At 37.6% G+C, this 25,783-nt stretch overlaps 1 protein-coding gene across 2 annotated transcripts in view; it reads left to right on the forward strand.

Moving 5' to 3' along the window:
- The window catches only part of OFCC1 (orofacial cleft 1 candidate 1), a 185,376-nt gene that overhangs the window by 93,874 nt on the left and 65,719 nt on the right, over positions 1 to 25,783 (forward strand). For both annotated transcript variants that reach the window (XM_027676211.1, XM_027676213.1), the window contains exon 15: positions 2,293 to 2,432. In XM_027676211.1, coding sequence (XP_027532012.1) covers positions 2,293 to 2,432 — 140 coding nt within the window. The remainder of the gene's footprint in view (positions 1 to 2,292; positions 2,433 to 25,783) is intronic.

A 25,783-nucleotide genomic window follows, 5' to 3' on the forward strand; every position in this document is an offset into this window, starting at 1 on the left:
TATCCTTTCAAAGGTTGTAAGAGCCCCTCTTTTTTAGAGGCATGAATGAACCCTAATGTTCAGAGAGAGCCTTGTTTTAGCATGTTCAAGATTTAGGCATTTGGCCTAATTGATATCATTTGGACCTACTTGTATCTCTGGATACCATCTTGTAAAATATTTTTATGTAACAGTCATATTTAGGAAACAATGACAAACTAATGTAAAGAGCAGACTTAAGGAAGAAGACAGAAATTTCTGTAGTGTTTTATTCTCCTTAGCAGTCCCTTTTCTTCTTGTAAACATATTTTTAAAATTTATTTTTTTTAATAACAAAAACAAACAAAAAGATCTTTAAGTCTGACCTCAACTTTTTGGGGAATATAGATGTTTTGCCCACCCTGCCCCCAAATTCATCTATGCTAAGGAGTTGCAAATAGTCTCTCTCGGGCATTAGCACTTAGTTTTTGTTCTAACAAGTGTACACACTATTGAATGTATTCAAGATATTGAATGGTAGCAATAAAGGAGAGGATGCTCATGGTCAGTGACTTCTGAGAGAAAAAAATATATATTCTCTGGTTATAATCCCATCCTCATGTAGATGACTGAGTTTCTGGTTTTGTACTTTAGACAAGATCAAACACAGTCAGAGAAATTAGCTCTTAATACTCTTTAATGCCTTTGGGATTTATGTCTTAAATAATGTCTTTACATCTACTTTGCACAGGCATAGTTTCATGGAGGCAATGTCAGCAAGCAAGGTAGCTTGCACACACTACGTGCTCTGAAACCTTGACTTCTGTGGAATTAAGTTGGGCAGTTGTGTGTCTGGGTAAAATCTGTGTCTGCCTGGTCTTAGTATTTGAAAACAGGTTTAAGCATGCTATCCAATTCTACTCTGCCTTAACTATTCATGTTTACATAGAACCTCTTTCTGACAATATATTCTATTGCTTGTGGCAGCTTTTCCAATGACCACTGAGAATAAGTTGATTATATCATATTTACCGATAATAGTATGTAGGTATTTGCATTTTGTAGGTACAAATATGAACTTCTGTCTCTTACGTCTGTGAAATTCAAAATGTGAATGAGGTCAATGTAATCCAAGCTTCAGAATACAAATTTGCCTTTGAGAGCAAAATGGTTTACAGAGTTTAAAAAGAAAAAAAATCTTTGTTGTTTTCATAATTAGCAAAGTGTAAAGTGATGTGACTACATCTTATGTCAGTGCTTTGTTCCCTGGGAACTCTGAGTTTTTTTGAGATCTACAGAGTAAACTTCATGTTACTACAGAGTAAACTTCATAAATATGAAAGTCAAATAGTAACTTAAATCATCTAGGTTATCTTCTAGTATTGGCTAGAAAATTTCAACCACTTGCTCTGCAAAGTTGACATCAAGGAATATAGAATCAAAATTTGTCTTTGTGGTTACCTCTAAACAGTATACTTTCCATCTCCCTGTCTAACAGGAAGACCAAAAATGGAGTTCTGTTACTAGTTTGAACATAACATATATTAATTTCCATCCCTTTGTTTTCTCTAGGCTTGTTCACTAAATGTTAGCAAACCCTTTACAGAGCCTGGTATTTGCCTGGGAAGATATTAATAGATAGTATCATTGAAATCTCCTGCAGATGTCTGTCTGATAAGTTAGGACCTCTTTGTGTCTCTTGCTGGAAGTGATGTTTGTCTCTCTGTCCAGGGGCAATAACACCAAGCATGCAGGGCATCTGATGGTCACTTCAGAGAAGCAATGCCAGTGCATGCAGACCCTGTGCATGCAAAAATGTAGTTCCAGAGCACTGAAAGATATAGTACCGTCCCTCTCCTGCTTTGTGCAGGCACCAGCTCAGGGTGGCCTGGATCAGAATGGGTCCAGCTGAGAGCTAACCCAGTTAAATAAAAGAAAAAGAATTAAGCCAAACAGCATTAATTCCATTCTCAGGTTAGTTCCCTCTGTATGGCTTACTATGGGGATATCCAAATCTTTATGCTGACAGATGGTATGCAACACAGAAAAAAGCAAGCAGGTAGAGGAAGACTGGATGACTACTGGAGTCAGCATGAGCTTACACCTCCTTGAGAGGGTTTGTCAAACCACAGCCTTATAGGAACATAAATCCATTCAGGGAACAATACTCTGTGTGCAGCTCTGGGTCCCACCGGTTGAGAAGGTTCTGAAGGTCCTTGAAAGTGTCCTGAGGAGGGCAACAAAGCTGATGGCAGGGCTGGAAGGCCTGTCCTGTGAGGAGCAGCTGTGCTAATTGCCTTACTATTCTAACTTGTTTTTTCTTTTCATTTAAAGATCAACTGGAATAACCCACCCGACCAATGTCATGAGGAAAGATCAGGTCCTGAGAACAATGCAAGCCAAGAAGAAGAGAAAACATCTGTAGAGAGCAATTTTTACCTGGAAGAGTTAGAGAAATATACTTTTTCTGTGTGGTAAGTGATCTCAGCATCAAATAGTTTTACAACCCAAAAGTATGCCTTGCTATTCCATGATTCAAGAGGTACCTACATTTAAATGAATGTTACTGGACTGCAAAAAACCCCCAAAATACATGGATTATTTTTTGACTCCTTAGTATTACTTATGATTGACCTTGATTAAAAAAAAATTGGAAGCACTTTTTGTCTGAGAATGCAATTTTGACATTGCTGCATTGCTTTGAGAAGCTGTGTCGGGGGAATAAATACAAAAGGATTTCTGGCATAATCTTTTCAGCATTTTAAGAATAATATGCTATCTTTCTTGGATGTTACTTTGATTATTAGTTTTCTCTTTTATAAAATACACATATGGGAAGTGTCTTAAAATGAAAAGATAAAGTGAAACTAAAAAGACTTCATCAAAACAAAGTTTTTTCAGTTACTTATATTTCCTGGAATTTCATATTCTAGGTAATTGCAAAAGCTAGACAGTTATTTGTAATTAGTAGAAAACAATGAGGATCATTTCACTAAATGAAATGATCTGACAGACTTTCACATAGCTCCATATTGTGCTTTGAATATTCAAAACCCAGCCCTCAAAACGTCTCTGGCACCTATGGTCTTCTGCAAATCAGCTCCTAGGATTTCAAATACAGTAACCAGTAAACTAACATCACAGTAGAGTGGACGTCTGTGAAAATTTAGTTTTAAATTACTTCCCTATCAAAACATGAGGCAGGCTTATATCATGGGCAAGCCAAGCAGCCTTCAATATCACTTGTCCTGTTGTTCCCTGCTCTCGCCGCATTTACTTGGTGCCTTAAAAGTTGGCAGAAAGTTTGGTAAAGACTTTACAGACACAAAGTGCATTTTCACTATAGAAATCTGAACTCAACCCTAGAGGTGGTTAGCCCTGAGTATTGGAGGTGACAGCAATCAGCTGGAAAAATAACACACACTCATACAATTAGGCTGTCATAATTCTGCTGAACTGATTGTGGTTATTTTTGACAACTGAGGACTCCCCCATCCTTGCCTAGAAGAATAGATTTTAGGGTAGCAGTGTTCATCCAAATATCCTTGCCAGCTCCCAGTGCTTCATTTTACCTACCTTAATTTTCAAATTAAATTAACCAAATTATCATCAATTATCTATCTCAAGGTGCTCACTTTCAGTACCAGGGAACTTCACTTTCTCTCTTTCTAACATTTAATTGTAACATTTAATTGTATATGCCCTATGCCTGGAAGTGTTCAAGGCCAGGTTGAATGGGGCTGTGAACAACTGGTCTGGTGGAAGGTGTCCTTGCTCATGACCAAGGGTTTGGAAGTAGATGGCTTTTAAAGTCCCTCCTAACCCCAACCATACTGTGATTCTGTGTACATTTGAAGTTAGCAGCATTGCTACTTTATTCTTTTCAAAGTTGTTCAGCTTGAAAGCGTTGGGAAAGGGGCCCAAGTCTCTACTTCCTCAGCACTGGAGCACTCCTGGAGCACGTGCTGGTTTCTAGTAGCTGTCCCTGCAGCAGCCTGGCCCCAGGCTTTGAAGTCTGTGTCCTTTGTGACTGCACAAGGTATCCGGAGGAGCAGAGGGAACAGGTATTTGTCTAAGTTGGTGTGCACCTCACTGTCTGATATGGGGACTAAGAAAAAGTGGCTGTCCTTTCTTCCATTTTCTTTTCTATTTCTTTTCTTTGTCCTTTGTTAGGAAGCCCAGCTCTCCTTGGACCCCCATGCCTGTAGGGACACTGACTTTGCTGGGGTTCCCTGGGGAGGCAGAGGTATGTCTGAGCACAGTAAGTTACAGGGCATGAACCATATATTCCTGTTACAAAACAAAGGCTACAAGCAATGCATCAGAGTGACTGGGCTGTCTCTCCTACCTTAGGTTAGTATTTTGTTATTTCAGTGTGCTATTCTATTTACTGTATCCATCACCCTGTTTGAAATAAAGACAGGTTCTTGCTTTATTTACTTATGTATTATGTTAAAGTCCCATAAGTTTAGAACAAAGCAGAACTTAGAGGGAATTTCTTCACATTCTACTTCACTTGTGGTCATCATCTTTATCGGAAAGAAAAAAAATAGCAAAACAATTACTCCCCTCTTGGTCAAATAATATAGATATTACATGTAGTATGTGTCCCTAAAATATATTTTTCAACCTCAGTTTCCCTGAGTGACTTAAGGAGAATCTGATACCTTATGAATTGTTAGTTCCATTTGTTACCATATCAGCATGGTTTCAATTGTTACTCACTGCTGTCTGTGTCCTCCTTTCCTTCCCTCCTACTTTCTCCATCAAAGGGCATCAACTCCTTTTTGTCTGTTTCCAGACCTTCCTTTCTTCTATGATTGCTACCTTTTAAAAAATGCAATGGAAGATAATTAGCTACTACAAAAATTTTTAATAGCACTGTAGATCTGGGGGCAGCTTAGATCTCCATAAACTTCAGAGTTTTAGATGCTCCAAGATGCAATCTGAGCAATTTCCTTGATCTTTTATTGTAGCTGGTAAATAATTTATTGGGCTAGGTTATTTTACAAAATCCTCTTTAAAAACAAAATCCCATAAAATGTATTTATCATAAAATACTGCACAACCAACAGTCTTTAAAGTTGTACATACCCTGTATTAATTAAAAGCTAGTGTTGTACTGTGACAAGTTAGAAGTATCCACTCTATCTCAGTCTCTCTCTTTCCCCCCATTCTCTCCCTGCCTCTCCCTGTAATTTTTTTCTCTATTCTTTCCTTTCTCTCATATTCTCTTTTCTTGTAGGGCTTGCCAAAGGGAAGATTGGCGAGTACGAGCAAGATATTCTTTTGTGATCACAAATGTTTTTCTGATAATTGTGATGCTTTTTTGTTTCTGTTGCTATAGCATGCTTGTCCTTTTTCATTCATATTAATTTGACAGTGGTGTCTCACATCCGTAGGCCATAGTCAAATCTCCTTACAGTGGGCATTATACACATAGAGAGCTTTTTGGCTGCAGAAGGCCACAGCCTTCAGGTTGGATCTCACAGCCTACGAGTGACTTTCCCACTGTGCCCCCATACAGCCTTGCTAAAAGCATCAGGCTTTTGCTTAGGTCCGGTGAGCTGGAGATGAGGGGCTTGAGTCCAAAAGACTCAGGGAGATCCATGCTGTTTAGGTGGTCAGGGGCAGTCACAGCCTGGTAGATGCTAAATGCTCACCAAGTGCTTTGCAGACCTTCCTGGACAGCTGACCTCAGGACCTTACCTTGCAACCCAGCATTGCTGAACTTCTCTTCTCTGATTTTTGTGTTCCTAGAACTAATAGCTCGTGTAATCTGCAGCAGAATATGAATGTTTTTAGTGGCTATTGTCTAAATAAGACAGGTGAGATCTGTAACCTTGAGAGAGAAGGAGGAATATTTGAAGGAATTTTGACCCTTGCAGCCCAAAACCTAATGTCAGAAGCTCTCTAGTTCTGTTCTTCTGTTCCCTGAAACAAGCAAAATTTGAGGAAAAAATGTTCTTCAAGGCTATTTGTCACTATAAAGCCAGATTTCCTGAATATGCATAAAAATACAGATCTGAGAAATAATTTCAACACTTCAGCACTTTAACAGTGTTTTTTATGCATAGTTTTAGAGGAGTGGGGAAAAAAATCCCATATTTCAAAAACCTTTGTCTAACTGAATACAAAAAAAAGACAAAGACATAAACACTTTCTGTGACTTCAGGAATCTTCAGGTTTGAGTTTATATATAAATAATGAACTAGCAGGTTCAGTCGTTAGATACTTATCATCAAACACAGCTCTTAAGGGTTAATATTTCACAGTATTATAAAAGTAACGATCATCCTTTGTCTCCGTGCAATTAGCTTTTTAACAATGTGCCTGTAGCTCATACCTAGGCTAAATGCTGCTTTGAAATATTTTCTCCTGAACTCCAAGTGTGTCAAACTGACTCTGGCCAGCTTCTATAAAACTAGTTTATGGTAGGGCACTGCCTTTTTTGAGGGAATACCCAGTGCCCCACGCAGCATTTCTGTGTGTTACCTGTAGTAGCTCAGTTGCAGGGGTAGCAAGCAGAGGGTGAAGACGAAATAGGCTCTTGTCAGCATATGGCAGCCTAGGTAGGGTGGGCAAGGCTGAAGACCTCTTTAGAACCCTACCTCTACACCTGTAGACTCTATGATGTTTACCTGCTGATTTTCCCCCTCCCCCAAATTGAGGGGCAGGAAGCGTTAACTGTAAAGTGTACAATATAGTAAAATTGTTTTCTATATAAAGACAATAAACTTTCCCTTTATAATACACATGTGATTTGACATTGAAATAAATGCAGATGCTTCTTTGTTTGGTGTATTCCCTGTTGTGCTTTCTAAAACACCTTCACATATGGTTTGCCTCATTCCTGTGAAACGGCTTGTTGTTTATGTCATACGAATAGAACAGATTGAATTTACACTGAGTTAGGAGAGTGATGGATCCTACGATAGAGGAAAAACCTTGTCTGACTGTTTAAAATTTGTTCAAAATTAGTGTTGCCTATTTGAAAAATTTCCCTGGATTATCCCTTGAGCTCTTCTAAAGATTTCATTAAAATAATAAAAAAAAATCTGTGACTGCCTATAAATGCAACCTTTTATTCAAATACGTAACATTTACCTAAAATCAAAGGTCAAATTTTACCAGTTTTTTACAGCTGTCCTAGCAGGAACTGTTTCATTCACTATATATAAAATACTGCCATTAAGAGCAGACATTCAATTTCCTTTGTGAAAAGGAGAATAACCCTTTATCACTTGCTTTTAAAAGTGCTAATAATTTAAAAATTTCTCATTAACTTCTGATAGTCCACCTAAACCATTTCATTTTTTCTAATTCCATTTTGAAGCAAAATTAAAGGTAGGCCAAGTTTTAACTCTTAGGAGAAATCAGGTGTCCCACTGTTTTCTTTGAATACTTTTAAATCATTCACACGTCATCCCTAAAAATGCTTAAGCTCTGGTTGTATGAGCACAGAGTACCATCAGGATTAATCCTGATTCTGGAATCTTTGTGGGGACCTTTTGTTTTTTGCAGGCAAGTCTCAACAGGACACAAGTAATTATTTTTTTTTTAAACTTATTCAGGTGTCAGATGGTGTTTACATTGTACATGTCCTCATATCTTTGAAGACTGAATTTTTACAGCAGATCAGTACATATTTCTGTGCAGTTTTTGCTTTAGTCTTAGTTTCATGGAAGATTTTTCTGTTGTAGTAAAAGTTTACTTTTTGGAAAATTATTCTATAGACAAATCATTAAATATGACTACGGCATCATTCCTACTCCCTCTGATTTTTCTGAAACTGTCTGTTTCTTCTTTTGTTGTATAGTATAATTTATAAATGAAAAATTTCAATGAACTGCATAGATTTAGAGATTGTATTTCTTTGCTGTCTCGCATAATGGAAGAATTATTTCCCTGTTCTGGTGCATTGTGGTAAAATTTTGCTACTGAAAGTTGAATAAGAAATAAGGGGTTTGGAAACAAATTTGAAATCAAAAAAGGATTATTTCAAAATTTATCTAAACTGCTGGGAAAAAAAATTAGGAAACAAACTTTTAAGGACTGAAAATACATGCAAGATGAATCTTTTCTGAGAACTGTTTTCTTCAGGAGTCTTTTGCAAAGCCCTCCAATACGTATAAACACTCTTAATTTTCCTGGGATTTGATATTATTGTGGTGATGGGGAATATGTACTATTGCCTGTGGACTTCAGTGCAATTACACTTGATGATAATTTTATTTATATTTTCGGCATGATGGAAAGAGTTGGCAGCCAATGCCCTTCCTCCTGCAGGTTTCAGACCTGCAGAACTCCACCAGCTGAGAGCTGGCCCCAAGCAATGGAGAAGAGAAATTAGTGATACAAATCACTCAGCTGAGAGAGTGAGTTGAGAGCCATCAGTGAATGGTCAGTCACAGTTACTAGGGAGATGTTTGTCTGTTGGGTTGGGATTTTTCTTTTTTTTCTTTTCTGCTGGCTTTAATGTTCTTGAGCAGAAAGGATTAGTGAGCTTAGTCATTGGGCAGCTTCCCTACAAACCTGAAGTTTTCCTACAGATCTTGTCAAGGGGATTGTGTGGTTGCCATCTGATTATAAGTAAAGGAGCTGAATGAGCAGGGAAAATGCTCCCCAATGCTAGGAGCAATTCACAGTTTGAGCTAGCCCTCTCCAGGATTTTATAATTCCCTTCCAAAATGCTTCTTCTGCTCTCCTCCTCCATCTTAGAGAATTCCTATTTGATAAATAAGTGAAAGAATACGGTTCAAATTTGGCAATAGTCAGGGGAAAGATTGATATGTTGACAGACTATGACACCATGAAGGTCTTTGACAGAAATCGCTAGTTTCTCTTAAATACTGGGAATGTTGACTCTCCAGTTACCGAGCAGCATGGGCTCACAAAGTTGTTGGAGCCTTTGCCACAAGCACAGTCAAAATGTCTTCAAGACAGCAGTGACAGCATTTCTGCCTCACAGGCATTTCATGCTGTTCATCTTGGGTTCCCGTGCAGTACAAAAGCACTTTTTGACGTAGCTGAATTGCTCTTTGGTTTGTTCAGACTCATAGGAGAGTAGAAGACTTGCAAAGCTGACTGGGAAGTGTTGAGTATAGAGATGTGGTTGTTTGTCATTTAATAAATATTTAGTTTTCATGAGCTAGAAAAGATGACATTACTGATGGCTACTGGAGAAAAGCAAAGCTATAAGTGTGCCATATGCGGTCATCTCTAATGAATAGAATGAATAAAAATAATAAGTGCATTACATAGCTAACTGTCACATCTTCAGGGCACTACAGTAAATAAGTGGGAGTTATACATGTGCATTAGTAGCAAAATGGGTACCACACTTTGGATCCTATTGAGTACAGTGTGGAGAGAAAAATATGATAGATTGCTGCTTTTTATCTGTCACTGCTGTGGCACAGAAGCATAGACTATATGTATGTAAAATGACTTTGTTATTTCAGTAAATTCTCTAACTCTTTCTGTTGTAGCCTGTAGCAAAATGAATAAGTAGCTGAAGATCCTGGTGGGATAGTTCTGATTCTATCAGAATAAAATACCTCTACAGAGGCATAATTATTATTAAATATACAGTGATGTGTGACAAAACAACCAGAGAAGTTAGCAGGGTCTCTGCTCTTACAGGTTTCCAGTACAAACCGAGATGCTTTGCAAAGGGGAGAAAAAGTTGTGATGGCTAAGCTGAAAAGAGCGGGATAGTTTAGGCAAATGTGGGCCTTGTTAACTATGATTTTTGCTTCTTGTCTCAGAGGTGATGATAAAAGTGTGGATGACTCTCAAAATGCTCCTCCTCAATCACTTAATGGAACCGATATTTCATCCTTTCTATCTTGTCCTTCTTTATGTAGAACACAGTATCTCTCTCTCGGGCAAAACTGAATTCACGTAGGGTGGAGATGAGAAAGGTGAATAGGAAAGAGCAGAGAGGATCTGCCATTTGCCTGGCCTTGAATCTGAAAACTCAAACTAGTCTGCCAAGTTTGAGAGTCTGATTACAAAATTCTGAATACAATGTAGTCTGTCTGCCCTTTGATTTAAGAGCAAGTCCAGCAAATGAGGAATTTACAGTTGTCACGCTTGATTGTTATGAAGGTGTGAATCACTGTCTCGAGCTTATTTTTAAAACAGACAGGGTAGCTCTCTGGGGTACTTTGTGTTCATAAGATTTTCGAGCTGATACCTAGATCTATCCTAGATTTTGGTTCAGGTCTCTGCTGAGGGATAATGACTGAAAACATGCTAGGCATTTTATTTTATGGCATTAACAGTGGTGCAACTCCTGGTTCAGCTATTCTTTCTTGCAGTTGTACTGAATGCTGTGTCTTTCTCACAAAGTGCAGAGATGCTCTCTCTGACTGTTAATTCTCCAATCTAAACAATTGCAGGGGAAGAGAGCTAGGGAAGGAAAAAAAAATCCCATTGCTTCATCAGTCCCATTACTCACAAATAGAGGGCAAAGTATTTTACAGAGCTTTTAACTAACTACTAATGTAATTTGTTCTGCATTGTTTGCCCATTAATCCAAAAATTACTTTTCCCTTTGAAGTTTGCTTTATGTAGAGGAAGCAATGCCACCCTTAACCATCATGTGTATCATTTTATGCAGGGTAACTGTTTGTATTTGCCTTGCATTTCAGTTAAATGCAGTACAGGGGCCTTTGAGAATCTTTGGTTGCTTGGTAAGTTATAGTATTTCAAAGTTGAAATAATTTCCATTTCAAAACATTGTATCATGATCCTCATCCTCTAAAAGACACTTAGATGTATGTTCCTGCCACAACTATTCAATTTAGCCTTAGATGTGGCAGGAGTTTTGAGGAAAGAAAATATTCTTTTGTCTCTGAGAATATGCCTTTCTCGCTCTGGCTTAAAATACGTACATCAGATAGAGAGTTTGACCTACAAAATGTCAGAGGGTGAAAGATACATATTTAGTCTGGTTCATCACGCATTTCACTATGCAGCATGCTGCATTTGGAGAAATACTTCTGTGTCTCTACATGTGTTATATACATAAGTACACAAAACCACTTTCCAGTTTTCCTTGAGATAGTTGTAAGAACCAGCATCTCCACTGTGGTAGTGTCTCTCTTATGCCTCAGTTTTTGGGAAAGATATGATAAATTAAAGGTTTAAAACCATAATGCCTATATTTTTTTCCCCTGAAGATCAACACTAAATACTAAATTTTTAAATTTGAAGTCCCAAAAGAAGGTCAATAACTGGTCCTGGAAACCAAGTGATCTTCTAGAGGCTTTAAATGGAAATATGTTTCCTTGGTATTTTTAATCAGTCCCTAATAAAGAATCAGATATTAGGATCATAGCAGTACCGTTCAAACAGTGGCCCAAGGAATGACTCCACCCAGCATCTCAGTGCCTTACAGCGATTCCTTTTGATTGCTTATACCCAAAAGCTTAATGCCAGCTGTGTTGCAGCCACAGAGATGTCATTGTAGTGCACTGCCACCGATCTGTGGAGTCATGGGAGATAAAAAGCCTACTGTAGCTCATTTGTAAATTGGCTATTATTTTTAGTTAGTTCCCCAGGTGAATGCATCCATGCTATTCTAATCAGCCTGAATTAATTCTAGGAGACAGTTTTCAAAGCAGTGCGTAGCAGGCTGGTGTCCCAGTGGTAGATTCTCTCCTGTGTATTAGTGTGGAAATGTGTTACATTAAAAGCTCTATTTATTAGACTATCCTGTTTCTCTAAAGCACTCAGTCCATTGAACCTACTGTGCTAGTTATTTTCCTAAAGATTTCCAGACCTGTATTTTTCTAATAAAAATTAACAGTGGAAGAAAAGATGGGTGGATGGGAAATTCAGTGAAATCTGACTTGGACAATGTAAGAATTCTTAACTATGAAATCAAGTGGCAACAGAGGTAATATTTTAACCTGGGCCCATACAGAAATGCAGCCATGTGGAATCTTCCCATTTGCCTTCACTGGGCTTTGGATCAGGCCCTGAAGGTACCAACCATATTTCAAGGGTTTATGATCATTGTTAACTTTGGAAACACTGCCAGGCTTCAAGAATAGGGACTGCATTCCACATGCAGCAGGAGTAGCCTTTTCTCTACTTTGAGTAATGTTACAGGAACAATAAAATATTCTTGCTACTGGGAATGCCAAGCTCTGTGGGACTTAGATGGGACCTGACATTTATACAGTTCATCACTACTGTAGATCAAGCAACGCTACTTTTAGCAAAGAATGCATATTCATTCTTTTTTGTTAACCTTTGCTTCAGTGCATTCATGACAAGATTGTATGGGTATGTAGCTGTGTTTTAACAGTTTTTTAATTTCAGTTGTTGCTTGAAGCACTACACTGGAAATTAGACACTTTTAGTAGTTCAATTATTGTTGATTTATTCATCCCTCTTGTAGATACAGTGAATGTAGTTACTGTAGTAAGGTTATCTAGTTCTGAATGCCAAATGCCAAGTTTCAGAGCTTACATCTTGGCATCTGCAAGACTTATTGGCTTGGAATTTGTCATGCCAGCAGTACTGCCTTGTAGCATTTATTTCACAGATTTTCATTAAGTGGGGGAAGACAAGAAAGAATAGTGCTGCTAGTGACATCATGCATCAAAGTGTTTACTAACATTACAGGGAAATCAGCTCAAAATACATAACTCTGGGCTTCATTTTGCCATTTTCCTAGACTTCATTGGAAGAATGACAACAATACACTAAGTATAAGAGATGTAAAAATGCTAATTGGGAAAAATGTTCCATTTAATATTATCCTTTTTGAAAAAAATTGGGAAGTGTAGAATAGCAAAATAAAGTACAAATAATATTTAATGCTTGAACTTTCATTAAGTTTATTATAATTTCTCTTTTGGGGCAATGAGTCAGGAGAAACTTAAGTTCCACCAGATTTAGCATCTGCTCTGAGTATTTTGCTAAAGACAGCAAATGCTGCAGTAACACAAAGGGGCAGATCCTCAGCCGAGGTAAGCGCTAAAGTGCCATTTCCAGTGAAGTGATAACAATTTACTCTGACTGAAGCATAAACTTTCATGCTAACCTACTGTAACGCTTTCCATCACACGGTAGACTGTCTGCACGTGAAATATAATGCACCTAATGGCATTTAAATTAGCTATCATTGGAGGCATCTGTCATACTATAATCTTTCCCAGCCGTTTTTAAGGTCCTCTGCCACTTAGTCCCCCTCTACTTTTCAGTAGCGTCTCTTCTGGTGATGTCTCACCTTGCCACTACTTCCACTTGTAGCTTTAACCTCTGCCTTTTATTCAGAGATAACTCCTCAGGATATCTGTGAAGTTTTTCCTCTAATCCCTTCCTCTCTAAAAAGGCAGCTACAAATCATTAACATCTAGCTCTGCTTGGAGTCTGCTGAGACTAATATGATGTTGAACAAACACATAGCCCCATACATGGCTTCCAGTTTACGTTTCTGTCTAATCCTCCACTATGCAGTTTCAGTGCTACATTACAATCTATCTGAAACATGAATTGGCAATGTTACTAGTTCATCCAGCACCTCAGATGCTTATAGAATAACAAAACAAGGAATGCCAACTAATAATTTGCATTCACCATTCAGCAACCACCGAACTTCAGCTGAAGGTCAGCATCGTTGCACAAAGCCGATCCTAATAGTTTAGGGAAAAACTGTAGCAGGTATATGAGTATAGCTGATACACTCAATGGGGTGATCCGTAAACAGCTGATAAATAACACTATGTGCTGTAGTTGTTATTCTGTTTCAGTAGCTGTTGTCAGCTAAAGGTTCTGCCTTTGTTTGGGATTAAAATGAAAAATCATAGATCTTTTTCTTAACCTCAAAGCTTCTTTCCAAAATAACCAAATCAAAAACTAAACTAGAAAAAGAAGGAGTGTAAACTTTTTTTCCACTGTGATTGTTTCTTCTCATAGGTTAAGGACTGTATACTATACTCTAAATGGAGAGTCTGCACTGAAGTTTTCTTTACATAATATTCACCAAAATTTGAAGATTTAGGCTTTAGAAAAATAACACCATTTTCACTGATACTGCTTTGTTCTCTGGATTGAAAAAATCCAGTGATTTTTTTTTAAGGAACACCAAACCTAAAAGATATTTTCATTTCTCATTGTCTTTGAATCCCTGATGCACCGATTTAATAACTGTCTCTTCTTTACCTGGCTCATTTGTGTATGTGCTATATTTCTGGTTTCATTGCTGTCCCATTTCCCTCATTAGTGGGTCACAGTTTTTCTCAGGTAGTTGGAAAACACATGCTGTTGCAGGATATTTTCTAATCCATGTTTGCCACTAACTGAATTATATATGGGTGGCATAGCACATATTCAGTCTTTCATCCTTATCTGTTGCTTCATCATTACTTTCAATCTTCAGTGAAAAATATGACTAACATGTTGTGTGGTATAAATAGACACTGCAGTTTGAGATCATTTATGCATGGTTTGAATTTTGATGAAATTTTATACTGCCCTCTGGGCTAAACACTTAACCTAAGTGATTGTCCCAATAATTTTGTTGAATCAAACCTTTTCAGATGGAAGTTTTACCTTTCATTATCTTCTAAATTGTTTACTATAAAGCTTTCCAGGAGTGTTAGGAAGAAAAAAAAAAAGGACACAGTTGCTCTTTATCAGTGATTCTATGAATCATTATCTTGTCATTATAAATGACTGGAAATAGAAATATAAAATACTTCAACTCACAAGACTATGTTTTTAGGTGATTCCAGGTCATCCTCAATATGTTTTTTCTTTTACACCCACAAGATTGAGGGTTATACAAAATGTGAAACTATAAATGTAGATTGATATATTTACAAGTATTTGTGTATAAATACATTTGCTTTTGGTACAATCTGCCAATATATGTGATTCTTTGTTTTAATTTCTTTAATTACTAATTAACATGTTCAATTTCTAATTGCCTCAGTTGTGTGATCTTCTGATATTTATTTATTTGTTATTAAAATGATTCAGCAGTAATTCTGTTATTTTTATAAATTATCCTCCTGGTCTATATTTCGGATAATTTTTATTTCAATTACAAACATTCCCTCCATGTAGCTTTATTGGTTTGGATGTTTAAAAGTCTGGAATTTATTATTATGAGCTGAAAGCAATCATCTAACAGTGACACTTTAAGTATTACAATAATGCAAATAATTGTCATTGACTCAGTTAAGATATTTCTATTTCTTGTAAGAACCAATTACAATAGAGTGCTCTTGTCTAATAAGCACAAAAGTCTCCCTCGGTCTTCAGTTGAGTATTTTGTAGAGATTTTCACTGTTCATAACCATGGTGAGTTGCTGTTCAACCACTTGCTACTTTCCCTTAGCCATTCTTAAGTTAACAGTCCTAATTTGCTAATGAAATTTAGGGAAAGGATTTTTTTTCCCCTCTCCAGAAAACAATAGCTTTTTAACAAAGCTGAAACATTCAGTCCAGAAGAATTAAATGGCTCAGTTCAAAAAAGCTGTCACTTGGTTGCATGCCCACTGTGACTTAGGCAGGCCCTGTGGCATCCTCTGTGGTCCCTGTCTTCTGGTCCTCTTGAGCAAGGTGGGACATGAGGTGGTCTCCTACCTTCCCTGTTCTCCTGGGTTTCTTTGCTGGAAATCTGAATACATGGGCTGAGGGTGTAGGGGATGGCACACAGGTCTCCTCTCCCCACACTCCTCTAAAGCCAAGACCTCTAAAGGCAGGCTATGTGTATGTCCCATGTCCAGTGTGGTATCTCTGCCTTTCCATTGCACGTTGGTACATTTGCCTCTGGTATATACAGATGAGGTGGTCTGGGAAGACCGCCTCACGCAGCATATGGGCTTGTACAAATGAACAGCTGGTTACTGATTCTGCTGAGAGGGACTGCTGAAAAATACCACAGTTCTATTTTTTCAGCACCAAAATCTTAACATTTTGTCAAGAAAAAATTCCCATGGAAAGGCAGTTTTCTGGCAAGCACTACTTGTCTCAGCTCCCCTTCACACAGCAGTCTCAATGGAAAATTTTATAGCTAGTCCTAGTGCAGAGTCTTTCAGAGGTGTTGAGCACCTACTGTGACCATTAATTTAAATAAGCCCATAATGTGGTTTACATTTAATAAAGTTGCAGCCTCCGCATGAACCAGGTTTACTGAGTGTTGCCTTCTTTCCTGCTGTGTCTGAGTCTGCTGGTCTGGATAGTGTAAGAGTCTTGGACTCAGGGTACGCCTTTACCCTGTGTGTCTCTACAGAAAGTGTGTTTTCACCTGGTAGACTTGAATTTTATTCAGAGATAAGAATGTGCACAAGAAAAGTGGAAAACAAATGTTTGTACTTGGAAGATCCCTTTTGTTGATTGCCCTACTATTGACTTATCAGAATTGATAATTCTGATAAAAGCAATATATTGCTTTAGTACTTAGCACTAGAAATACAGCATACTATTAATTTTAAAATCTTCAGAAATAGTGGTAGAATAAAAAACAAGTGCATATTAAGAAAATAAGCAAAATGAAAACAGATACTTTGATGGTGTGAATTAGCTTTCAAGTCTGTTGGCTTCATCAGGGCAGTTATGTCAGCTGAAAAAATGAAGTTTAGTTGCATTATTTATAAGAGAAAGTATGTGCTGTTTACAGAAAGGAAGTGTGAAAAGCAATGTAAGTCTTATTGTGTGATGATTTGTTCTTATTTACAGTGAGAGAGCCCAAGTAGCTATAGCTCATAGCAAGCATTCCCTACCTTTGTCATTCTAAGTTAAATAAACTAGTAGTGGATGCTTTTATAACTGAACTAGTCTCATAGACTGGCTGCATATGTTTCCAACATTGTGTCATCCAACTCCACTCCTAATGAATCTAACCAGTTTATTGTTCAAGTCTGTACCAAGCCCTTGCCTACAATAGAGTCCCAGCTTATTTGCTAATAAGGAGGACAGGAAGATGTGTGGGAAAAATATTTTCAAAGCCCATTGAAGGCAGCTAACCAGGGTTTTCAGTACTTCAATGTTAACTCATTAAACAGATTCGCAATCACCTTTTAACTGGTTGATTTGTGTGGTGAAAACTTGGTTTTGCCTTTTGGTGGCATACCAGGGGGTGATTTGCTCAGTGTGGAGCTCATCCCTTCTCTGTCTTTCCCAGGGACTTGCCAAGCATGTCCCTGTCCTCCCACACAGCCTCTGGCAGCCCTCTGGCCAAGTTGGAGCACAATCTCTCAACGTAGGTTCAATCCCCAAATCATTTGGATCACACAATAGAATATGTTATTTCAATTTGCACTGCTCACTATGAGAGCAATCTCAGTGCCCTGTATGGTCTACCACAACACTTGCCAGAACAGTGCCAAAATGGGTGACACACCAGTATTTTGCAGTCTGTCTCAAGCTACCCATTGAAATGAAGGAAGCATATGACCTCATCAGAATCAGGGATGTGTGGTATTTCTGCTCTGGTTGAAGTTTTTTTTTTTGAACACTTTGCACTGGAAAACTGTGACTTTCAGAAAATGAAATTGTGGGAAAGAGCTGGTGTTAGCTCTTCTAGTTCAGGAAAGGATAATTGGAACAAAATCTGGAGACTCTTGAAATATTCCATCTCGATATTTTGAAAAGAAAATTTGTTTTGAAATTACTTTTTTCACACATTTTAATGTATACAGATGGGTTCATTTTCTATTGAAAAGGTCAAAATCATTTCAAAACACTTTAAATTATCAAAACAAGTCCTTTCATTAACCAAAATATCAGTACATGAACTTTTTTGTTTTCAACTTTTTCATCCCAGCTTGGGATCAGAGTTGTCTTTTAAAAATCTTAACATGAAGAGAAAGCTACTTTCTAGGAGACCTTCATGTATTAGTTAAAGTGAGGTCCCAGGTAGCATGAAGTAAGGAAGGTTTTCTTTGCCTGCATTGGTAGTTATCTCAGCAAAAAGAGTTGGATTCAGCATGAAAGAAGAACTATAAGGACAGTTCCCCAACCTGCTCCTGGCTTGTTTTATCTTGGAAAATATTCTTACTGTCTATGCCTCAGCATACTTATTGTATTCTTACTATGATGTGTATTACTGAAAAATGTTATACAGACCTTCACATTTGTTCGGCATCATGTGGATAGTTTTTATACACCTTTATTCTTGCTCGCAAATTCCCTCTCTGCCATTTCTGCCCATTCTCCTATATTTTCCCTGTTTTCTTGTTTCAATTTCTGTCAAAAATCAATAGAGTTTGGAACAATGATAGCTATGGTATTTCTTGACTTTTTTGGATTATTCAAAAATTATCACATAATAGAAAGACATTCAGAGAAATGTTACTGAATTTTATGTTCATTTCTCACCCAGATTCATAGAACCTGGCTTTTCCCAAATTCTTCCTTTTGGGCCTGGGTGCAAGCTGAAGACTTTCAACATTTGTTCAAGATATCTGGATCTCTGACAGCCCATGTGGCAATTCCAGATGCGTGCATTCAACTGTACTGTCTTGCTCTACGGCACATGAGAAGGGACTCCTCTGTACTTGAGACATGTTAAATCTATTGTGTGTGGACTAATAGCCTTCAAATGTGAAAGAAATCTGGTAGTCTCTAGATGCCTCTTACTGCACACTCTCTTACTGCACACATGCAGCTCTACGGGGCAGTACTCCTGTAGTACTTTCCTGACTATTGGATTGAGTGTGTTCATGCTCTGCAGAACATGCAAATCTGTTTCTAATGAGAAAGGCTGAAGATATGAATCCCCTAAGAAGAATGGCTGAGATAATTTAATATAGAATGAAAAATATCTTAATGATTTTTAATTTTTTTTTTCAAAATCATAGAGATCTGACATACTGTTATGCAGCGATTTTCATTCTTAACAAAGAACTGTATTTTCCAGTATGGCTCTTAGGTGATTTATTACTATGATGTGCTAGGGGGCTAATTTCCAAATCATATCACTTAATCTACGTATGAAAAACCAGCCCCAAACAAATCACATTAAAATCAGGATTTCTTCAGTTTCTGGAGTTAGGGCTTAAAGAATCTGCCAATGTGAGGTTCTCCAATGCTGTTTAATGTTGGGAATCCCATGGACTTTTTTGCCACACTACAGACAGCAGATGTAATATATCACCTATATGCCTTTTCTGTGTTTCCTTTCCTTCCTAACTTCATGTAGGATAGACATACCAACTGATGAAATAGCAGAGATGATTAAAAAGTTCCATTACATAAACTTAGATGACCTGAATATACACATTCTAACAGTTTTGATCAAAGGATTTGCTGTCAGACAGAGAGATTACTAACAGCCAAATGACTGGAAACAGCTTTTCTTTCAGCCTGGATTGGGTGACAATAATGTGAAAAGAATGGAAGCTCTAAGAATGCTCTTTCACTGCCTATGTTGGAGCAAGCAAGGAAGCCTGTTGTAGGGTGAAAGAGGCTGGCTCTTTCAGAGGATGGACCATTGCTGAGGGAACAAAGGTAGAGCGGATCCTGGCTTGCTGAAAGAAACTCTAACTTAAGTCAAAGCAGTGCACGAGAATGGCAAGGATGTGTAGAAAGGCTGATACATTTAGGCTTGTTAAAGCTTGTTTGTTCTTCCACTGTATGCCCCAGGAAAGAGGCATCAATGACACAGACCAGTCGCAAAGCTGGAGTTCTGCAGTCTGAGAGGTTAAGCCTGATCAGGAGAGAGGTTAGGGCAGTTGGGCTGCATGCATCTGTAGGTCTAGCACCCTTGCCCAGAAGGTATGCTGAGAGAGGCCAAGGAAAGTGATGTTAATTTTCTCTCCTAGCAATGCAACACAAGATCACTGAGACAAAGAAAGAACGCCGGGGGTAATTTGACAATTGACACATCAAGGCTTAGAGGCTATATTAGAAGAACTATTAGACATGTCAATTAATTTTCCTTTGCTTCATTAATGAGCATCTGAGCTATGCATCTTCTGTTTAAAGCAGCAAGTAATCATTTTTCCAGGTTCCTTCATGCTATGACAAGTCACAGCCCTCTAGAGACATACATGAGACAGGGCATAATATAGTATGATTATTGTTCCTAGTTTCATAAGTGACTCTAAACTTTCAAACTGAAGGGAAATTTAATATTTATTTTGAATGTTAAATGATGTCTCTGAAAAAAGGAAACTTATGCAATTCAACATTTTTCAAAGCACCAGCTTGTTCCATACTTTTAATTTGATTCTTTTGCAGTAACTGAATTTATTCACTAACTGCAGTCCCAGATTCCAATCAAAGCCCCAAAAGAAGGAAGGGGGGAAAAAACTCCATCCAATACCCCAAAACCAAAGCCAGAGCACACTCTTTCTTTTGCTATGGGAACTATGAAGTTGCTGACAACCTTCATTAAATGCAACAGCCAACTTCTGACATGCTCAGCAGTGAGTCTCATGACCCACAAACAGAAAGCCAATCTAAATCACGGAGTGGTTGTATTTGTCTTTTGTGTCTAGAAACCCGCTTCTGGAATTTGCTGAGTGCCTCTAAAAATGTAGCAGAAGATTCACTGTCAAAAAGCATTGTCTTTGTAAATTTTACCTTTAAACCTTGAGCCCAGCAAGCAAAAACTCTTTGATAAGCAAACAAAAACCCGCCACCCAGCACAACAACTAAACCACCAAAATCTTCTCTCTCTCTTTTTTTTTTTCTGTAATGATTTGAAGTCTTTAAGCTGAAAGAATAACATCAAATACGACCTGTGAACCAATTTGCCTTCAGGTTAAAACTGAAGAAAAATAAAAAAATAATGCATTGTGTTAAAATAATTTTAAGGCTCTGCAACTAAAATATCATCCACAAGATACTAGATGTGAAAACTGAAGTTTTACCGTAAGTGTGAGTTCTGATGCATTGTGGATCAAGTAAGTTTTAGATTGATCCTTAAGGAAATAAAGATTATTAAGGCTACATACTAAGCAAGAGAAAGAGGCTATAAAATGCTGAGAACCTGAGAGAGCATTATTGTCTGAACCAAAGAGGAGGTTTTCAGAGTAGTCTGCATCCTGTTACCACAGTGTTCTTCCTAGTTACATTTCAGCAGCTGAATTGCTTCGATATGTTAGGAAACCTCACCCTAACTGCCCTCCCTGACTTCTTGAGGCTTTTGCATCCATAGGCTGCTACCAAACTTATGGGAACTCATAGAAAGGTGAGCAGGCTATTCAGCTGAACAAAATTAATACTGTGTCAATGCATGTAGTTATTAGGCTTTGCAATTAAACAAAAATCCCTAGACAGGAAGTAAGGAGCAATAAGGATCCTGCTGTAGGAGAGGGAAGAAGCATCAGATCCATAGGACTGTTAGTCCGTCACACAGAGTTTTGACAAGGGTAGGTTCGTCCAGCTGAGGAAGATATGAATATTTTGTAGGTGCTTCTATTCGAATAAGTTATGAATTGCATTGAGTCAAAGGAGCACAGTCTACTACAAGCCAGTGAAATCTTGTCTGAATGAATTCAGACCCTCAGTGGGAAACCTTATGGGTCTAAGATAATGGGATTTTGTCCTCTAGGATTGTGACTGTGATTGTCTTTATTGTAGGTAGAAAGGTAGAAAATTAATAAGTGTTAAGGCTGATTGGCAAACTGATTGCCCCCCTTCTCTCCCTCAGTAATCCAGCCTTTCAGCAGATAGGCGAACTCTAAAGCTGAAATTCAGAATCACCTCTGTGGTCACTCTTTAAGTGTTTCTTACATTTATTGTCTGGATGAACCTGGCTCTTTGAAAAACTGAAGTATGTCTTTCAGGTATTTGGAGTTCTTTGATGAAAAATCTAAAGGTTCCAAGAAAAAGCAGAATCATGTCTTTGTAAAAAGAGTTAAAAATCGTATTTTCCATGAGTTTAAAAAAAATAAATTCTTTCAACAGTTTCAATAAACTGTATTATTTACAAATACACCTTCAGACAAATATACATAGGAAAAAAAAATCCCAAACAAACAGAGAAGTTAATTTGCATGGTAAGTTCAATACCTGCCAACTACTGTTTGTCAGAGACAGTAAAATAACAAGGCTTTTGTTCTGCCCAAATGCATTATTCTTCTGTTTTGGAAGCTTTGGTCTAATAGCTCCTGAACATTGGGGTTTTTTTCTTAGCAAGGTATCTTAGGAAGGCACGGTATATGGAGTAAGGCTGCCTGTCACTCTTCCTCTGGTGACTTCTGAACCTGTTGGCCAAGAGTAGACCAGAGGGAACGTGTCTCAGTTATTGCCCCCACAGACAGAAATGCTCAGTTGCAACCTTCTAGAGAGTCGGTTCCCCCGTTCCTGAAAATCCTTATTGTATGAGTGAAGCATCACAACTGAGTCTCCTTTAGATGGTTGCTTTTTAAAAATTGTGCATGGAGGGGAGGAATAGTGTGATACTTTATATTTGAACTGAAGGAACAAGCTTATTGACACCTTTAAAGCGTGCACCCCTTCTTTACTCTTGAGCAAAACTTTCTTTTTGTTGGGAGTATCAAGTCCAACATACTCTAGTGCTAGTGCTTTATAAATGCTTCTCTTGATTGTTCTGTTTCAGTCTAATGAAATTGCGATTACCTAGGAGCCATACCAAAACCCCTCTAAAACCGTAAAGATTCATATGGATGTTGATTAGCTATGCATTTTTACAAGTCAGTTTTTATTCTTAAAAAGATGTGTCTTTTCTACATCTTCACTTTCTGCTTTCTTAATAGCTAAAGCTTTTTCTGACGGTGCTGTTGTCTTGGGGAAGCACGCTATGCTATCTCTCTCTCCTATCTCTATAGACGCACAAATGAATGTGTTTTTGCCAGGACTATTTTTTGTATGCATAGTGTCCTTTTTGTACTCCAGCATCCTTTACCTACCCCTCTGCTTCTTGTTATTTGCTGATACTTTATTTCTCATGGTGACACTGTTTTGTGTTTTGTCTCATACTGGAGTCACTTAGGCACATCTCAGATAGCACTTTTGAATGCATCTGAGAGGAAATGTCCCTAAAGGAAAGTATAGACCCAGAGCACATTTTTTTCTAGAGCACATAGAAAACTCATGATGAGTTTATTATTATATTACATTTTCAGTATTGAAGAACAACATTTCTACCAGGAAAAGGATGGCATCTGCCTCATTTGCGCTTTTTCTTATTTTTTTTTTACACTTTCAGAACTATATGTTACTGTGGTATTGTGCAGTAATTAGCAGAAAGTTTCAAGGTTTCTTAGCATCAGGCAGAAAGGTTTGCTTCTCATAGCACATGTCCCCTTCAGGAAGGAAGTTTCAGATGAAGAGCATTTCACTGGATCAATAGATGACACCAATAGAAAAGGAAGCTGACATTTGTCTTGCCATGTCTTACATGCAGCTATGGGCAATAGAGGAAAGTATGTTATCTAGAGATTGCCTCTGATAAGGGGATATCCCTCAAACTCCCAGTGCAGCTAGCAATCATGCATTGATTTTTGAGAAACAAGCTGTGGCAATTTTTAAATTTCTGTTTTATATTGTGGAACCAGAGGAATAAAGCCATGTCTTCACATTGAAAGAAAATTTGTGAAATTTCTTTCCAAAGGGCCGCCAGGTAGCCTATTATAGCACTACTTGAACATCTTAAACACAGCTAGTATCCATTATGTCATACAGTATAACAAGCAGGAAGAAGAGCACTGCACAAGGAATTACACAATTTTCTCTTTCTTTCTTTCTTTCTTTCTTTTTCTTTCTATATTTTATTTTAAAGGAGGGAGACCTGATTTCTGTAAACAACCCCCTAAAGGTACTCCCCTACCAATAGCAGCCCACTGTAAAATAGATAAGGTTCTCATTATGTATCCTCCATGTCTTGATCATAATTTCTATCATGGTTGACATTCTGGTCCAGTTATATCAGGTACATTCTGTGTAAGTCCTTTAGAAGACCAGGATAAAACCCTGCTGAATGCAGGATCATTTTGCCTTGGGCAGAGAGTTAGTCAAAGTGCACATAGTTCAAGGTGGATTTCTAGTCAGATTCTGCAGTACTGGGACATTCTGAAAGAAATATTTCTGAATTGAACATAGCTCAGAAGGAATTAAATTAGTTCTTTAATGCTTGGTTTTTCTCCAGAGCCATCAACACAAATTACTTTCTAAAATAGGCAGCAAATATAATAACACAGCATTAAACTGAAAAGAAAAAGTTAATACTGTTATTACGTGATGCATTTTGTTTGACTAAATTGTATGGATAATTTCCACCATAATTTCAGTAGTGTTTATAAAGATCTTTTGAAAAGATTTCAGTTTAACATTTCCTATAGCTGTGTTTTTCATAAAGTAATTGAATTTAAGATATCTGTACAGTATCTCAGTTTTCTCATCTTGATAACTGCTTAATGGTGTTTTAAATATAATAGTATCCTAGAGTATTCTGCATCTGCTCATAACTCCCTTCTTTTCTAAGGTTCTTAAAGATTTAATTAAGGTGTCCTAACATAGATTTGCTTCTTTAAGAAAACATGTGGTATTAAAGCAAAAATGTTTTGATTTTTTTAGTAAGCAGTGTTGTAGCATCAACCATGCACCCAAACTTGATATTGTTTTCTTTTATCAAAACCTTGATGAAGAGTTTTTCCAAAACAGTTTTCTATAGCTATATTTGAACAATGTATACCTTGTAAATACCCTAAATATTGCAGACAATTTCCTGTTTGTGAGATTTCTTTTTTTAATATATTACATTATTGGTGTAGTTTCATGAATTGCCTTGTCTGCCCATGTTTAAATCCACGAGGATTTATTTTTAACTGTATTCTAATTGGTGTTACCTGGGTCATGTCATATTTCATTCTCTTCATGGATTGCTATTCCTGAGTCAAACACTTCTGTTCATGGACACGGTGCTGCACAAAATAATAAAAATAAAAAAATGTAATTGAAATAAAATAAAAAAATTAATTTCCAATGTCAAAATTTTGCTAAATACATGTCCCATTGTTCCCCCAGACTCTAGCATTTTTTTCCAGATTAGTTCTTCCTTGTAACATTTGTTATGAACAAGGAAAGATCATTTTTGCCAGGTCAGTACAGAAGTTTCTAGAGATCTGACTGAAATAACACTAATGGTGTTTTAGAAGAATTTTAATGTACAAGCTTACATCAATAGATTCACTATTTTTCTTTCACCTTCATAGCCCCCATTCCTATGGTGCATGAATATTACAAATCTGCACATGAAGTGAATGGTGCATTTGGTTTAACAACTGACATCCCAACTTCAGCAGTTTCACACACATACTATCTAATTGTGGCAAGGAAAGCAACGCAAGAAGGCAGGAATTCAATTTCTGTTTCAGCCTGTTACTGTGAAAACCAGATAGAAGTCAAGGGACTTTGACTGTGTAAGATGAAGTTTCATCATTGTACAGCCAGACAGAATAAGGTTTTTCTGAAATGGAGGACCATGATGTGCTGTGTGTCTTCTGTCTGCTCTGCCCACAGCAGCTACAAGTCTGTTGGTTCTCACTGAAGGAAGGCAGCTGTTTGACTCCAGCTGTACACACCCATGCTCCTAGCATGATGCTGCTGCTCATTAAGTACAGGACAGAAAAGATCAAAGCTGTGCCATTTTTTCCGTTTTTTTTTTTTCAATCCACTCCACAAGACTTTTTCTTATTTTGAAGCTTCATGACTCTCTGCTACAGTGTTAACTGATAGCCTCACCTGTTTGCTTGGTGGAGTTTCAGCTGGTGCTGGATTGCCATTTTAACTTGGCAACTTCAGAGTCTTGTTTCCCTATGGCCTGCCAGCTAAATTGGTGTGTTACAGATGAATGCACAGCTCGCAGATGGTGTTTGAGTGTTTA

Source organism: Neopelma chrysocephalum, unplaced genomic scaffold, assembly GCF_003984885.1.
Source record: "Neopelma chrysocephalum unplaced genomic scaffold, ASM398488v2 Primary Assembly neopelma1_26b, whole genome shotgun sequence".
Taxonomy (NCBI): Eukaryota; Metazoa; Chordata; class Aves; order Passeriformes; family Pipridae; genus Neopelma; species Neopelma chrysocephalum.